Raw genomic sequence first — 16239 nt, forward strand, 5'->3', positions numbered from 1 at the left:
CTCACCTGCCCCTGGCCCTGCCAGCAGGATCATCCTCCTGGCCTGGCTCCAGGGCCTCCCGCTCAGCCACAGAGCAGATGCCAAGACACCGCCTCCCCTGACATCAGCGATTATGCCGAGGGCCATTAGGCTCTCAGCATGGCTATTTTTAGAGACCCCGTGTCCATCACGGAGACACTTTCCTGTGTCCCCCCACTCCATGCAACCCCCCACCACCACCCCCTGCCACCCCCTGCACAGCTTGGGTTCCTTAATTAAAAGTGCACTGTTGGTTTAGGCTCGCGTCTTGCATCACTTCTTTATTGATTCATGTACTGTTTTACCGCAGTCTCCCCAGGAAAGAGGAGCACACGCTGGTGAAGGGGGCTGGAGCACAGGCAGAGGCACCGCCCGCCACCATGCCTCCGCCCCGTCCCCAGTTTGGCCTCTGAAAGCAGCCTCCTTGCTCCTTGAAGATCCCAGCAAGAGAGCTGGAGAGTCCTCCGTGACCCCGTTCCCCCAAGGAGCCTGTTCGGCTGTTCTGCACGGGGGCGTGGTACAGCCGGGGACTTGGGGGAGGATAAGCCCAGCCCTAGGACTCCCAGTCATCCTCATCTTCCTCGCCCGGGGCCTGATGTGGGGGAGGCAGGGGCGGGATGGAATCTGACATCCGGGCGAAGGCCCCCCCTGGCCCCTCGCTGGCCCCGGACCCAGGTCCTTTCCCAGAGATACCTAGGAGGGCAGACGCTGGAGTGAGGAGCTGGTCTGGCTGGTGGCACCAGGCCACCCAGGCCCTAGAGACCTGAAAACCGTGAGGAAGGAGGCGGCACCGGGGTCCTGCTTCTTACCTTTGCGCCTCATGGCCAGCTTGTTGAAAAGGTCCGACATCAGGTCCCCGCCCTGGGTGGTGGCTCTCACTGCAGTGGGAAAGCATGGCGACAAGGTGAAGGCACCCAGGGTGGGCTCAGTCCAGCCCATGTGACACCCCAAGGCTCAGTCATGGGGTCCTCTGCACCGTCAAAACCCTGGCCCCTCCACAGCCACCAGGCCACCACAGCTCCTGGAGCACTGGTCAGTGTTACTAGGAAAGCAGGTGACCACTGAGGAATGGAGTCACCGACATCCGGAGTCAGGCTCAGGGAGCGGAGTCGCCGCCGCCCTGAGACGGGCACAGAGAAGAGTCGCCGCCCTGAGACAGGCACAGGGAGCGGCAGTGGACACAGGAGCCTGCCCGGGCTCCCCGTGCGGTGCTCAGCAGCACAGCGGGGATGACTCAGGGCTGGGGCCCCAGAGAGCTCGGCCGCTTTGGGCCCAGACATGGCATCTGTCAGCACTGGATACACAGCTGACGTAGCCCGGAGCCTCAAGGGGCCTCGAGAAGTGGGACACAGCCAGGTCCCCGTCTAAAAATATCCCTAGTCCCTGTTTCCTTGGACAATTGACCGAGTCTAAGCAGGCTCCACCACTGGGCAGGAGGGGCCCACACATGCCGGGGAGGCCTGCACAGGCCCTGGAGACGCGGGCAGAGCGCCCTCCTGCAGCGGGTCCAGCCTCACCTTGCTCCTGCTCCTTCTGCTTCTTTTTCTCCAGCTTGCGCTCCTTCACACTGCGGAGCTTGGCCTTGCCGATGCCCCCGGCCTGGCGGATAGACTCCAGCAGAGTGGCCCGGCCACTGGAGGGGTCAATCACTTCCTTGGGCGCTCCTTGGACTGGCGCTGGAGGGTGGAAGGTGTGAGGAAGAAAGGCTGCTAGGGCAGAGCCAGGCTGTGGGCCAGCACCGCCCAGGGAGGGTGCTGAGGTAGCCTGGGAGACACCACTTAAGGGCCACGTGGGGACTCGCTATATTTTCCATGGTTACTAGCAGCCCCCTGTCACTGGTTCAAGGGGAATGGGGGGGTCCAGGCTCCCTCTACCTTGAAGGTTAGAATTTCAGGGACCCACAGATACCGTTCGAAACTACTACTTTATGAACTCGGGGGAATGTGATTTTGAAATCAGAACTATTCTGAAAATCTAGAATTGATGACCATTTAACTTAAGCTACAGAAAACCCTCCAGGGATCCAGAAGTTGGAGGTGCCCCTCCCCAACCCACATGCCCCGGGACTGCCCCTACCTGAAGGGGAGGCACCCCCGCTGTCGTCCCCCCTGGCGGGCTGTCCTGGCGGGGCCACAGCCTGCGGCGGGGGCGGAGGCGGGGGGACACTGATCTGTATGGCTGGAGCTGGGGGAGGTGGTGGAGGTGGCGGGGGTGGTGGGCGTGCCGTCAGCACCCCATCCTCGAGGTCTGGGACAGAAATCGAGGTGTCAGGTACCTTAGGAGGCAAGAGGCTGAGCAGGAGGGCACCCACCCTAGTCCGTCCCCAGCTCTCGGCCCACCTGGCTTGAAGGGCTGGGCCACCTCCGTGTGGAAGGTAGGCAGCTCAGGAATGGCACCGGGGGCAGAGGGGGCGATGCCAGGGCCCAGATCCGCACTGTACATGAGGTCGTCAGCCACACCTGGCAGGTCAGGCAAGTAGGACGGCACGTCGATGTCAGGCACCTGGCCCAGGTCAGGCACGTAGAAGTAGTTCTCCAGGACCTGTGGGTCGGGAGGGTGAGGGGGGCCAGGGAACGGGCCTTGGAGCTTCCCAGGTCCCCAAGCACAGCTGGGCGGGTAGGGGGTTCATCAGACCCCTGGTCCAGACAACACTGGGGGGCCACGCCTCCCCCACCCCCAGGCATCGTCTCCGTCCACCTGCCGCTCCAGCTGCTCTCTCCTGCTGATGGACAAAGGGGCATCGAACAGCTTCTCCTCTGTCTCAGCCCCCAGCATCACGTGGGTCTTTGTGACGGCACCGGCCAGGGGGTCCAGGAAGACATACTTCTTGTACCTGGAGAAGGCGGAGGGCAGGGGATGCAGCACCTGTGCTTGGCCCCCGGGCTGGACCGCCCTTCTCACGTCGTTAGGGCCCCAGCTCAAGTTAGGCTTATGGCCTCCCAGGCCTTACGAGCCTCCTGGCTCCCAGGCCATAGACTTCCGCTGCACCCGAGCCTGGAGACCCCCCTGGTCCCCCGCCCCCCCCACTCACAGGTTCTCGGTGGTGTTGAAAAGCAGCAGGGAGCTGACAGAGCTGATGTTGCTGGGGAGCCCGCCCAGCCCCTCCTCAGCCTCATCTTCAGGCTCTGGCTTGGTGTTCACACACACGGGGAAGAATTTCAGCTTCTCCTGGGGGTGTGGGGAGATGGGAATTGACCGAGGAAGGTGGGTTTCAGCTCCAGGCCAAAGAGCTCCCCCCACTCCCCCAGCAGTCAGAATCCTCTGGGGCCTCGGCTCCCTCCAGGGTGCAGGCACCCCCGCAGACCTGCAGGGCCCGCTCGTCCAGGGGGCGGTGCTTGCTCTGGATCCTGTGGCGGGGACGCCTCTGCAGGCCGGGGTCCTGGGCCCCTGTGAAGATTGAGCCGTACTCCCGCAGGTGCTCGGGGGCAGGGTACTTGGCGCTGGAGAACACCTGTGGACACAGGTCGTCTGGTCACTCCTGCTGGGGCCTGAGAAGCTCCAGCCAGCCTGGGTTTGGGGTGGAGGGATTGTGGGCAGGAGGAAACCTGAGGGGTAGCTGAAGCAGGGACCCGGCAGCTTCAGAGGCATGGGGAGAGGGGAAAGAAGAGGGCTTTTGGGACTACCGACCAGCCAGAGGACAGGGCCACACGCTTGCTACCTTGATGGCTTTCTTGCTGCCCTTGATCTTCTCGATCTTGGCCTGGGCCAAGGACACCCTCTCCCCAATGGCCTGCAGCTGACTCCGGCTGAGCTCTACTCGCTGGGAGATCCTGCCACCAAAAAAAACCCACAAAAAACAAAACAGAAACTAATCACCAGGGCTGGAGGCTCCTCCCCAAGCCCCTGCAGCCTCTGGCCCCCTTTCTGTTTCCAACAGCAAACAGGCAAACGGGGACTTGGGTAAGGGCTTGTGTCTGAATTGTTTGTTTTGGCTATGCCCCACAACATGTGGGATCTTAGTACTCGACCAGGGATTGAACCCGTGCCCCTGCAGTGCAAACACATCTTAACCCCTGGACCATTAGGGAAGCCCTAAGGTAAGGGCTCTTAAAACAGTAATACCTGCTTGTCAGGGCTGCTCCTGGAACTTCCCAGGTGACCTCAATCAGGACCATCCAACCTGAAGGGTCTGGGAACAGACTGTATTCCGTTCCCTGGAGCTCTGGGCAGGGACTGGCAATCACCATGGCACCAAGCTGGCACCTGTACATGCCACCTGAAAGGATGTAGTGCCCACCCACCAGGGCTTTTGTTCTCAGGCCCAGGTGAGCAGAGACAGAATCTTCATGACTTACATGGAGGAAACCAGAGCTTAGCGAGGCTGAGCGACAGGCCAGACTGGTCCTTATTTCAGTCCCAGAGCTGTCCACAAGGAACTGCCCAACTCAGAGCAGGTGGTTCTAGGTAAACCCTAGTTCCCACTGAGGTTCTCACAGCTGTGGGTAGGCTGCCAAAGGGCTGCCCCTCCCCTTCCCAGGATTAGCAGGCTCCAGCAACAGGGTACCCTGTTAGTTCCTGAATATGCCCAACACTGCCTTGTCATGTGGCCCAGCCGTCTCCCCACACGGCTGGTCCTTCACTTCACTCAGCCCCATGCCAAAGCCTCCCTGAGACAGAGTTTAAAACTCACTGTCACTTTCCAACCCCTAGCCGGCTCTATTGTTACACACTGCCACCTGTCACCATCAGAGAGACATCATTTTGCCAACAAAGGTCTGCAGAGTCAAAGCTATGGTTTTTCTAGTAGTCATGCAGGGATGTGAGAGCTGGACCCTAAAGGCTGAGCACCGAAGAATTAATGCTTTCCAACTGCGGTGCTGGAGAAGACCTTTGAGAGTCCCTTGGACTGCAAGGAGATCAAACCAGTCAATCCTAAAAGAAGTCAACGCTGAACTGATGTGAAGAGCCAACGCACTGGAAAAGACCTTGTTGCTGGGAAAGATTGAGGGCGAGAGGAGAAGGGGTGACAGGATTAGATGGCTGGATGGCATCAGTGACTCCATGGATGTGAGTTTGAGCAAACTCAGGGAGACAGTAAAGAACAGGGAAGCCTGGCATACTGCAGTTCATGAGGTCGCGAAGAGCTGGACATGACTTAGCAGCTGAACAAGAACCACCTGTCACCATGTGTCTCCTGCCTGTGGGCTCCTAGGCTTGGGGCTCTGCTCTCTGCCGTGTTCCCAGCATGTGGCACTGTGCCGGGCACCTGAAGGGCTCCTGTGCGGTCACTGAATGGCCAGCACCACATGCCCCAAGGTAAATGCACACGCGCCTCACTTTCACTATTCAGCAGCACAAGGTTCTTCTCACTTCCCAGGAGCCCCAGCCCACCCCACCAGAGTGTCCTCTGCCCAAGAGCCCCCCGACCTCCAGGAACACCAGCCCCTGACCGTGGCCACAGCTGGTGGATGGCAGAAGGCCCGTGGTCTCTGGTCAGAAACCACACAGCGAGGGAACTCAAGGACTTTTTTACCAGCCCTGATCAGCCACTTTCACAAGCGCAGGGTCTCCACCCCGATGAAGTCTCCTTGATTACTCCTGTGGCCGCTCGTGTGCAGGGGCTTGGGGACGCAGGGGATGGGCTCCAAGCAGGTACCCAAACCAGCTTAGTTTTCCTCGACAGGCTGGTCTGAGTGGGGCAGCAATGCATACCAGATCAAAAGGCACAGCTTCCTTCCAGGAGATATGGAACCAGTGACCTGTCTGGGCCCACTTTCTGGCGGGGAGGACGGGTTCTCTACTTGCACACAGGCCACCTTCTCTAGTTCCCAGCTCAGCCCCACGCTGCTGGGAGATGAAGCAACCTCACAGTTAACATAATGGCGGCATAAAAGGTGGATGTCAGAACTGGACACAGACGGAGCCTGCTCTCTCTCTGATTTCTCAAAGTTGCAAACATCAAGCTTAACAGTGAATCCTGGCAAATTTCCAGAATGGATTATTAAATACAGGGTCCCGAGCAATCTGAAATGGAAGAGGTGGATCCCCGGGGCCAACACTGTTCTAAATTTATAGCGTTTTCTGACAGGGTTATTAGCCTGGTGTAAGAGGGGAAAAACCTTACACGCAGTGCAGCCTGAGTCAGCAAGGACGCTGATGGCTTCTCACAAAGTCCTGTGGATGAGATGGAGCTGCGGGCTGGAGAAGAGCACACTTAGGAAAAATCAGAGCGAGCCAGACAGCAGCAGCACCCGGAAGGCACCATGGGCTGATTTCAGTCGTGAACACAGCTCACCCAGTGCTTGATTAGGAAGCTGGGGTATCCAATGGGAAGGCCCCCAAATGGTCTGCATGGTGAAATCAAGACCCACATGAGCTGAAAGGCCAGGAAAGGTGACACTGATACAGAATGACTGTGAAGCTCAGCACTCAGGCGCACAAACACGGGGGACAGAGGTTGAGCAGGGGTTCAGGTGAAGGAGGACCTGACGACTTTGGTCACCTAGGCGCTAATGGCAACCTGGACTAAGGAAGTGAGTCCATGGAGCACACAGCACCATGTTCCTCTCCCACCTTCTTTCAACAAATGGGACATCCACTCTCTTGGAGGCATGGCAGAGGAAGCAGAGCCCTGGATTCATGAGCTCATCTCCTGGACACCATACTCACGCACAGCCGTGTCTCCTTCAAACCAGGTCCACACAGTAAGAGGACCCTGAATTCCCTTCTGGGCTACAGGCTCTGCCTGAGTCACGGCTGCACCACTAGCACCTGGGACAGCACCTGGCACGGAACACAGCAGCTAGGTAAGAAGTGAGGAGGCAACGAACGTCCAGAGGAGGGTGAGGAGCGAGGCGAGGAGTGAGCAGCGCACGTCACACAAGGCAAGTGAAGGACATTCGGTCTAAAGATGAGATGGCTTTGAGAATGTAACTCCCTTCAGAGACCAGAAGACCTCAGGTGCTGTCAGGTGGGAAAGCAATCGTCACCAGAAAGAGGGGGGTGCATCAGAGTCCATGGTGCGGCGGGGGCGGGTGGCGGGGGGGCAGTGTGGCCTAGGAAGCCATCAGACTCCAGCTGGATGCCCACTGTCAGGGTGCTCCGGGGTGGATTCCTGTGAGGACACGATGGAAGATGAAATTCCCAGAGTTCTATTCTTATCTAAGTAATGTCCTGCTTGTTGACAAAGGCCTCAGGCAGCCCAATCTCAGACCAAGGGTGAGAGAAGAGGTTTCAGCTGGCGGGTCATCTCTCCTGACTGGCAGGGGCAGGCTGGAAGGCAGTGTTGGGAAGGCTTGCGGGGCCATGTGGGGTGGGGCCCGAGAGCCAGGACTGATCAGCAATATCCATTGTGAACAGGACGGTGCCAAGAGGGCAACTTGTTTGTTCCTCATCTAGACCCCATGGCTCAGCCCCCAGGCTCATCCCTGCAGCTGCGACCCCACAGTGTCACCAGGACCCCAGCAGGGAGGAGCAGGCTCAGCAGGTCTGCTCAGAGCCTGGGGCAGAGAGAAATCAGGCAACACACGCCTGCTCCCAAGGAGACAGACAACTGCCATGTCCCCAAGCCCTAGGGACAGCAGCACTATGGCCGTGGGCAGGTCACTTAACTGGTCCATGTCCCACCTTCTTCAGCTGAGAAGCAAGGCTGGTAACTTCTCCATCGGAGAACTGCCGTAAAGGTCAAAGTCAGTGATGTGTATCTCATGACCAGAAAAGCCGACAAGTCCCCAGAACACGGTCAACACCTGCCTGGACCACCCACAGACTGGGTGGGGTGAGAGGCCCCAGGCAGTGCTGAGTAGACCCGGAGAAGAACATTCCAGATTTCAGACAAGGACATGGCACACTGCAAGGGAGCACTGTGGAGGGCAGAGGGCTCCTCTGCCGGGGCCTGGGGCGTGAGGTGATCAAGGTCAACGAGGCCCCCCGGGGGCCAGGACAGCGCCTGGGCTGCCTGTCCCATCACCTCCAAAGCCGAAGCTGATCCCCACAACCCTCGGTGGAGATCACCTATGAAGCCAGGCAGGCCCAGGGCTCCCTTGGGGCTGCTGCTGCTCCCAGCACCACACCAGTCAGCTGCTGGTGGGGGGCAGCGAAGACCCCCAGCCCTAACTGCCGCTCCCCTCCCCTCCCCAGCACCCCCCCATCAGCCCTCTGAGCAGCTCTTGCTTTCCCCTGGATCTTCTCCACTAGCTGGGGTAATTAAGAATGATCTGCTAATTATGCAGGCGGCTGATTGAGGCCTCCTAACCCTGGGAGGCACCAGGTGCCAATCAGCAGGGAGGAGGGGAGCATGGAGGAAGGGGAGAGGATGGAGGAAGTGAAGAGGAAGAGAGGGGAGGGGAAGGGGGGGAGGAAAGGAAGAAAAGACCAGGGAAAAGCTCTGCAGAGGGCAAGTGGTCAGGCTGGGGCCGCCAGGGAGGGCCGTCTCTAAACCCGCCATTCACACAGTCCCCTCCACTCCTCCTGCAGCCCCTCTGCCGTCATCTAAGTCATGTGGAACAGGTGACGTCTCTGGGTAGCTATTTTGGGGCTGGCATCTCCCAGGTGACGAGGGGCAGGTGAGGGCGGGAGGTCTGCTTGGCAGGAGAAAAGGCTGGGGCGGGGCTGTGAGGAGCGGTCCAGGCGCCCGCAAGGTCCTTGTCATTCTCTCCAGCTCTGTAGACTCGGCTGCAGGCTGCGGCAGAGCAGAGCGGGAGAAGGACCCGGCTCAGAATGCTAATACCCTATGAGCTCACCTGCCTGCAGAGCTGGGCACAGGCTCCAGGGGGGCCAAGGGCTGGGCCTGGGCCTGAACAGAGGGGAGGGGAGGGGAGGGGAGAGGGCTCTTCTCTGCAAGAGGAGTTATGTTCAAGGGGACCGATTCCACGCTGGAGTCACATCCCCACTGCAAAAGCTCATGAGGAGAAAAGAGCCTCAGGCTCGTAGGCGGCTGGGGGATGGGGGGCAGGGCTCGGCATCCCCACTCCCTGTCGTCCCCGACCCCTCCCTCCCCTTCGATCTCATTCCCAATCTGTCACTATGTCCCGTCAGCATTCCCTTTGAAGTGTCTCTTATCCGCCCATCCTGCACCGCAGCCCCCCTCCTTGGCCCCTGTGCAGCTGCCTGATGACCCCTCCCAGCTCTCTGTCCCATCACTTCCTGCTCAGAACCCATCAAGGCTCCCAAAACCCTGGGCTTAAGCTCAAAGCCCCATCCAGCTGGGAGAAGCCCTCATGGCCCTGATGTGGCTCAGCTCTCCTCTCACCCACTCCTCCCACCAGAGACTGTCTCAGCGTTGTGGGGACACGAGAAGGGCTTGGTGGTGAGGGGCACAAACACGGAGGCTGACTTTCACCCCATCCTGCAGTGAAGGAGCAGACCACAGGGACAGTGGCTTCTGGGCTGGGGTGCTGAGGGCCCTGCTGCCAGGGGCACCACCCTCCAGTCAGGCCTCAAGCCCCTGGCGCCCCTTTCCAGGTCCCAGGCAGACCGCATTCCCCACCCCTCAGCAGAACCTGCCCCATGTGGCACCCCTTCAGGAGGCCTTCCCTGACCCGGGAGCAGGTGGTCATGTTCCTCTCACCATCAGCTCCCTCATTTCATCACAGCCAGCCTCCACTGGGGATGCCACTGCTCCCACAGGCCTGGTCCCCACATTTCAGGTTAAACCCTAGGTCCTGGGCGTTAGGCATGTGACCAAGGGCTGAGCCAGCCGCCGTGTCACCCCCATCCCGCCCCAGCCATGGCTCTGGGACCGCCGTGAGGCTGGGGCTTCTGGGGAGGCGCTCTCTCCTGCTGGACCTAAGCTGTGGGCCCACTGGTCACCTTGCAAGAGCAAGGCCTGTCTGGGGGTGGGGCCAACCCAGAGGTAGCAAGCAGGGAGGGGATGAAAGCAAACCGGGTCCTCACGACATCACTGAGCCCTGCGGCTCCAAAGCCTGCTCTGACGGCTGGTTACTTTTGCTTCAGTTAGTTTGGGGAACCTAACTGATAAACGTGCTGCCAAGTCTTGCTTCTCTCTCCTCTGGATCCCCAGGTGCCCACACAGTGCATGCTACATGGCTCAGAATCAGCTCAGCCAGTGGCTCTCCCCTCTGAGATATGCCGCCCCTGAGCACAGGGACCACGTGGCCATGCATCATCGGTATTTCTTAGTCCCGAACGCTGGGCACCTGCTGGGAGAGGGGCAGAGCTACCCGGAAGTCAGAAGTCGGCTGTTTAGGAGAGCACCCTGCCAGCCCTGGGCCTCAATGAGCCCACCACCCCTCCATGTGACATGGCCTTCCTGCCCTCTGCTTCTCCCATCCAGGAGCAGAGGAACCTGGAAATGTCTACAGGAAGGGAAAGGAAAGCATGCTAAGAATCCAATGCTCCCCTTACAGACAGGCAGGCATGCAGCCACGGTCCTGGTGAGGAAACACAAGTATCTCTGATGGACTGTTTCATCACAAGGTGTGGGGTGACCGGAATCTGGCACTAGTAGCTTTTAAAGGCCTGTGTCCTCTTGCTTAGGTGACCCCTGGATACATTTAGCATTTCTATAACTACTGACAACAGGTGATGGAGGGCTAGCACAGGCGGCAGATGAGCAGAGATGATGCTACTAAATAACAAGAGGGAACATTCACTGGATGCTTACTAAACACCAGGCACTTCCGTTCCTTTGTAAATTTCAATTCATTTCATCTTAAGGATGATCCTCCGAGGAAGGCACCATTATCATTGCCATTTTATGGATGGGAACATTGAGGCTTTACAGGGAGGTTGCTGCTGCTGCTAAGTCGCTTCAGTCGTGTCTGACTCTGTGTGACCCCAGAGACGGCAGCCCACCAGGCCTCCCAGCCCCTGGGATTCTCCAGGCAAGAACACTGGAGTGGGTTGCCATTTCTCCAATGCATGAAAGTGAAAAGTGAAAGTGAAGTCGCTCAGTCGTGTCCGACTCTTAGCAACTCCATGGACTGCAGCCTACCAAGAGTATTGGAGTGGGGTGCCATAGGGAGGTTAAGAGCAAGCAAATGGGGAAACCAGACTGGAGCCAGGAAGTCCGCTCCAGAGTCAACCCCGTTAATGAGGCCCCACTCTCAGTTACTCACTTTCTGGAGAGGCCTGGGGCAGCCAGGTGCATTAGAGGGCAGCTCAGAGGCATTAGAGTCAAGTGTTGGGACTCTCCATCTGGAGACAATGGCCCCATTTTCTGCCCCCACTGGGGAACGCTTCTGGGAAGAGGTGGGGTTCCAGTTGGTGGAGGAGATTGCATGCTGCAGTGGTGGGTGTCCCTGGTCTGGGATACAAGCAGGGGACAGTGGGGGAGACTTGGCCAGGAGAGGGACCTGAATCAGGCAGTCAAATGCTCCAGCCGGGGAAGCACAGCGTGGGCATCCAGGAAGAAGCGCTAGCCCATCTTAGCTTGCTCATGGCCAGAGAAACAGGACCTTACACAGGACAAAACTAGGGAACCTTTGCAGAAAACAGCAAACACCACACAGACATTCAACCAAGACTGAATGAAAAATCACAAGAGCCTGAGAGCTGAGCTGGATCAGCGCTAGGGGTACAAACAGCCACCACTCCCCACCTGGGATCACTGAGGAACCAAAGCCACCTTGCCAGCCTCCCGAAGCCCCTTGCTCCAGCCACACTGGCTTCCACTGAGGCCCCTTTCCACTTTAGTTCATGCTCTTCCTCCTTTCTTGAAGGTTTTTCCCCCAACCTACCCACTCACGATATCTTCCCTTCCACCAGTCCAGCTTTTCCTCACATATGTCTTCCCTGACCCTATAGACCAAGTCAGGCCTCTTATCACAGAGACAGGGGTAATTCCAGAGCCTGGAGCCCCCACACCTGGGTGTGACGCCTAGTTCCAGTGCTCAGGCAAGTCTCCTGACCCTTCTGCCAGAGTTTCCTCATCGACAAAGTGGAAATAACGGAAGCTCAAACAAAAAGCTGTTGAGGGACTTCTCTGGTGGTCCAGGGGCTAAGACTCTGCGCTCCCAGTGCAGAGGGTCTGAGTTCGATCCCTGGTCAGAGAACTAGATCCCAAATGCCGCAACTAAGACCCAGCACAGCCAAATAAATAAATACATATTGAAGAAAAAAACAAAGGCTGTTAAAAGTGTTGAATAAGTGAACACACTCAGGTCAAAGGTGGCACACAGTTAATGTGATACAAATATTAGGTGTTACAAGACAGTAGAGATTGGTTTTACCACAACTATAACTAACACCCAACTGATCACTTAGAGTCTGTCTCTGCTGCTGGAGCAGACCCTCCAGCTGGGCAAGGATGCTGCCTTATTAAAGGGCCCAGAGCCTTGCACACAAGAAATGGTGGATAACCAACCATGGGCTGACTGGCGGAACAGGCGAAGGAACAGGGCACCCCAGCAAGGGAAGAGCAGTTTGGAGAGTCATACCACTGCCAGGGCCCGTGGATGCATGGGGAACCCCAGGGCTAAGCAGGATGGTAAACAGTGAGCGCTTACAAGAAAAAGTCTACACAGGGGACCCAGCTTGGCCCCCTGGGCACAGGGGACCCAGCTGGCTTCCCTCAGGACCAAAAGTCACCACAGAGGTGCTCCAAGAGGGTGCCTCTGGGACTGGAGAGATGACTGCCTGGGCCAGGGAGCAGCACCCACCTGCTGAAGATGTCTCCGGAGACCTTCTGTAGGTACTGCAGGGCATCCGCCACCTGCTGGATGGCCTCCTCTCGCCGCAGGTCTGGCTGAATGAGGGGCACTGCATAGGTCTGACCAGCCAAGGAATGCTGGGTCCCCGTGGGGGTCATGGTGCCTGGGGGAGAGAAGGGAGCATCAGGACTCCCCCATCCCACACCCACCCATCACAGGTCCAGGTGCGGGAGAAGAGCATGCACACAGACCCCATCCCAATGATCTGCACGGCTTCAGCCTGGGTGGCAGTCGGGGGGCTGCCAGGAGCTACTGTTCTGTCAATGCTGGTTGAGTGAGCAGCGGAAACTGTAAGGACCAGAGATGGACACAAGGCATTCAGAGGGCACTGACTGGCTGCCACAAGGTGGGTGCATGGTACCCAGCTAGGTGCCCCTGCCCTACCTCATCTCACCTCAACCTCCCAAGCCTGGATGAACAATAAAGAAACTGTGACTGCGGAGTGAAAAAGAGGGATAGATTGCAGGACAGTGGGGAATTGCCTGTGTCTACTGCCGGGTACCAGCAAATGGTACCGGTTCTGCAAGAGCACAGAAAATATGGACTCTGGGTTCTTCCTCTTCTGGTCCCTGGGACCTGCTCCTGAGAAAGGACAGGCAACAGCGGGAGGCAGGGATGTCCGGGCTCTGCTCTCCTGGATTAGAGCTGCGTGTGGGGTGGGGAGAGGCAGGAGGAAGGAGGGACACATGGGGGGGTGGACAGGAAGGAAAAACCCTCCTTCGAACTGCAAGAGGAGGGCAGAGTCAGTCTATTTATACTGGCTTTAATTAACTCCACTCCCTGGTGCCACCAAAGCAGCAATCACACTGCAGACGGCACTGATGTGATTGGCAAGAGAGGCATCGGGCAGAATATTAAGGCACCAAGCCCCTATAAATAGGCCTAATCACGGCCCCTCGGTAGAAGACTGTGAAGAAGACATTAATCAGCCTGGCACCGTGCCCCAGACCTGCTCTCCTAGGTTGCAACAGAAGTGTGGGTGGGGCTGGGTAAGTCAGCCCAGGGTGGGTTTAGAAGGCTTGGTTTGAGCTTCAAGTCCTATATGACCTGGGGTAAGCTGCTTGCCATCTCTGAACCTCTGATTCTTTCCACTTCTCATCCCACAGACTGAGAATGGCACTGCCCTCTGAAAAGTAGTTAAGCTCAATGCTTCACACCAATATCCTCACCTTGCTGGAGCTTACTCCTCCTCGCCCTCTGCTGGCTTCCCCCACTCTTCCTTCCACCCACCTTGTTCTCTCCTACCCTTCCCAGGTCAGCATTCTTCCTGGTCTGAGATGACCAGTCTGCTCTCCAAGCTCTTCTACAGCGGTGAACACCTCAGCTTCCTACACCTGAGCCTGCCTAGCACCCTCATCAGGATTCTCGGAGTAACTCCTCACCTCCCCACCTCTCCTCCCACCATCAAGTGACCAAAGTGGAGCCAACTGATCCCAAACCATCCCCACCCCTGCCCCTCTTTGCATTTACAGTGACGCAGCTCTGCTGGGCATCCTAGCTTAGTTCAGTATCTGTTTTCCCACCTGTAAGACAGAGAGGGAGGAAAAGGCAGAAAGAAGGTACTTTCTGTGCTCATCTTGAGATGTACTTCTCATGGTCAGTCACCCACCTAATGTATGTCTGTCCATGTACCAGGGGGTGGAACAGGCACAAAGCCCCCAGGCAAGGAAACAGCAGGTCTCTCAAAGAACTGAGAGCCTGAGTACAGGTGTCCAGAGCTTTTACTCATTCTGTCAGCTAACAAGGGCTGATCAACTATCAGGCACTGGTCATGACCACAACGAAGAAGAATAAGACGCTATGGTAGCTGTGAAGACAGCCTGGAAAACAATTAAACAGCAGGTGTTAATGCTCTAATACAGCTGTGAACCCAGTGCTAGGGGACAATGAGGAAGGAGCAAGTGACAAACCCCTACTGGGGTCAGGGAGTCTGGAAAAGCTCTTGGCAGAAGCTGTGTCTCCCTACCAGGCCTGGGAGAGAGGGCAGGGAGAGCACCGCAGGAAGAAGGGACAGCTGAACAAAGGTGTGTAGGGAAGGGCAAGTGGTTTGGGCAGGGAAGATAAAACCATCCTTGGAGGAGGAGCAGAAAAAGACAGTGGCCAGACTGCGAAAAACACTGATGGCAAGGAGTACGACTTGAGCCTGAAGGCCAGGAATGAGATCCTCAGACCTGCCATGTGGTATAGGGGCCGCAAGCTACAGGGCTCCTGAGCACCTGAAATAAACGGAGCTCCTCTGAATGCAGATGGAGTCCAAGCGTAAAATACACTCCGAATTTCATACTTCCTACTGAAACGAAGAAAATACTTCATTAAAAATTTAAATACTGATGACATCGTTGAAAGGACCATACTTTAAATACAGTGGGCTACTGCTGCTAAGTCACTTCAGTTGTGTCTGACTCTGTGTGACCCCATAGACGGCAGGCCACCAGGCTCCCCCGTCCCCGGGATTCTCCAGGCAAGAACACTGGAGTGGGTTGCCATTTCCTTCTCCAATGCATGAAAGTGAAAAGTGAAAGTGAAGTCGATCAGTCGTGTCCGACTCTTCGAGACCCCATGGACCGCAGCCTACCAGGCTTCTCTGTCTATGGGATTTTCCAGGCAAGAGTACTGGAGTGGGGTACCATCGCCTTCTCCGACAGTGGGCTAAGTAAAGTGTATTACTAAGTTAATTTCGCTCTTCCCTTTTAAACTCACACATGTAACTCGTAGTTTCTTGCACAGTATTTTTTTCCTGGACGGCGGACGCTACCTTTGACTCTACGGCTTAGAGAATCTTGGTAAACACTGTGGCTTCTCATAGGACAGTGAACATACAACAAATCGACTCTCATAAATTCTGCTTTTACAATAAATTTACAAGTGTCGGCATACCGACACCCACGCCAGCTGCGGGCAGGAACCTAGGCAGGGTTACAGCGGTGTGGGGTCAACCAGGGGCCGGGAGGGACGGCCACAAAGGGAGGGTTCCGAGAGCCGGGCCAGTGGTGGGCAGGCCCTCGGGGCGGGAGGCGGGCCCTCCTCGCAAACCGGTCGGGGTTCCCGGGGACCCCAGGTCGCGGCGAGGGCGCGTACGGAGGCCCAGTCCGAATCCAGCGGACGGACGCACCGCCAGTCGGCGTCCGAGGCGGAAGTCACCCGGCCCGGGCCTCCCGGCCGGCGTCCCCCGGAGAGCCGCTCCCGCCTCCGTCCGTTCCCTCGGTGACCCGCCCGCAACACCCGCTCTCCGTCCCGCCGTCCCAGCCAGGCCTGCGCCCTCACCTGCGTTACGCCCGCCGCTTCCGCGACGCGACGCGCCGGGTCCCCGCCGCAGCCCGCTCCGCCTCCCGGGTGATCCGGCCCCGGAGCTCCGGCCCCGCCCCCAGCCGTCAGTTCCGCCGGCTCCGCGCCGCGGGTCTGGGCCCCCAGTGGCCGCCCGTCCCCTCAGCTCCGCCTTGCCCGGAGGCCAGACGCCACCCCCACGCTGCCCCGCCCGCGTGCCCTCTGCCCCCTCTCCCCGCGCAGCTGCTCCCTTCGCCGCGCGGCCCCGCCCTCCGCGCGGCCCCGCCTTCCGCGTGGCCCCGCCTTCCGCGCCCGCTCCACCCACTTCTCCTCTGTGATGCGCTTG

General features: G+C 58.1%; 1 protein-coding gene across 1 annotated transcript; it reads right to left on the reverse strand.

Moving 5' to 3' along the window:
- Window positions 1–293: 293 nt before the first annotated feature.
- On the reverse strand, window positions 294–15972 carry WASHC1 (WASH complex subunit 1). Its single transcript, XM_068971293.1, has 11 exons — window positions 15894–15972; window positions 12579–12732; window positions 3677–3788; window positions 3323–3469; window positions 3050–3186; window positions 2716–2851; window positions 2358–2559; window positions 2095–2265; window positions 1536–1694; window positions 828–896; window positions 294–711 (listed from the first exon to the last, which is right to left on the reverse strand). The coding sequence occupies exons 2-11, from the start codon at window positions 12725–12727 to the stop codon at window positions 572–574; spliced, it is 1422 nt and encodes a 473-aa protein (XP_068827394.1). The 5' UTR covers window positions 12728–12732; window positions 15894–15972; the 3' UTR covers window positions 294–571.
- Between the last annotated feature and the right edge of the window lie 267 nt (window positions 15973–16239).

The sequence above is a fragment of the Capricornis sumatraensis genome, chromosome 4 (genome assembly GCF_032405125.1).
Source record: "Capricornis sumatraensis isolate serow.1 chromosome 4, serow.2, whole genome shotgun sequence".
In the NCBI taxonomy this organism is placed as follows: domain Eukaryota; kingdom Metazoa; phylum Chordata; class Mammalia; order Artiodactyla; family Bovidae; genus Capricornis; species Capricornis sumatraensis.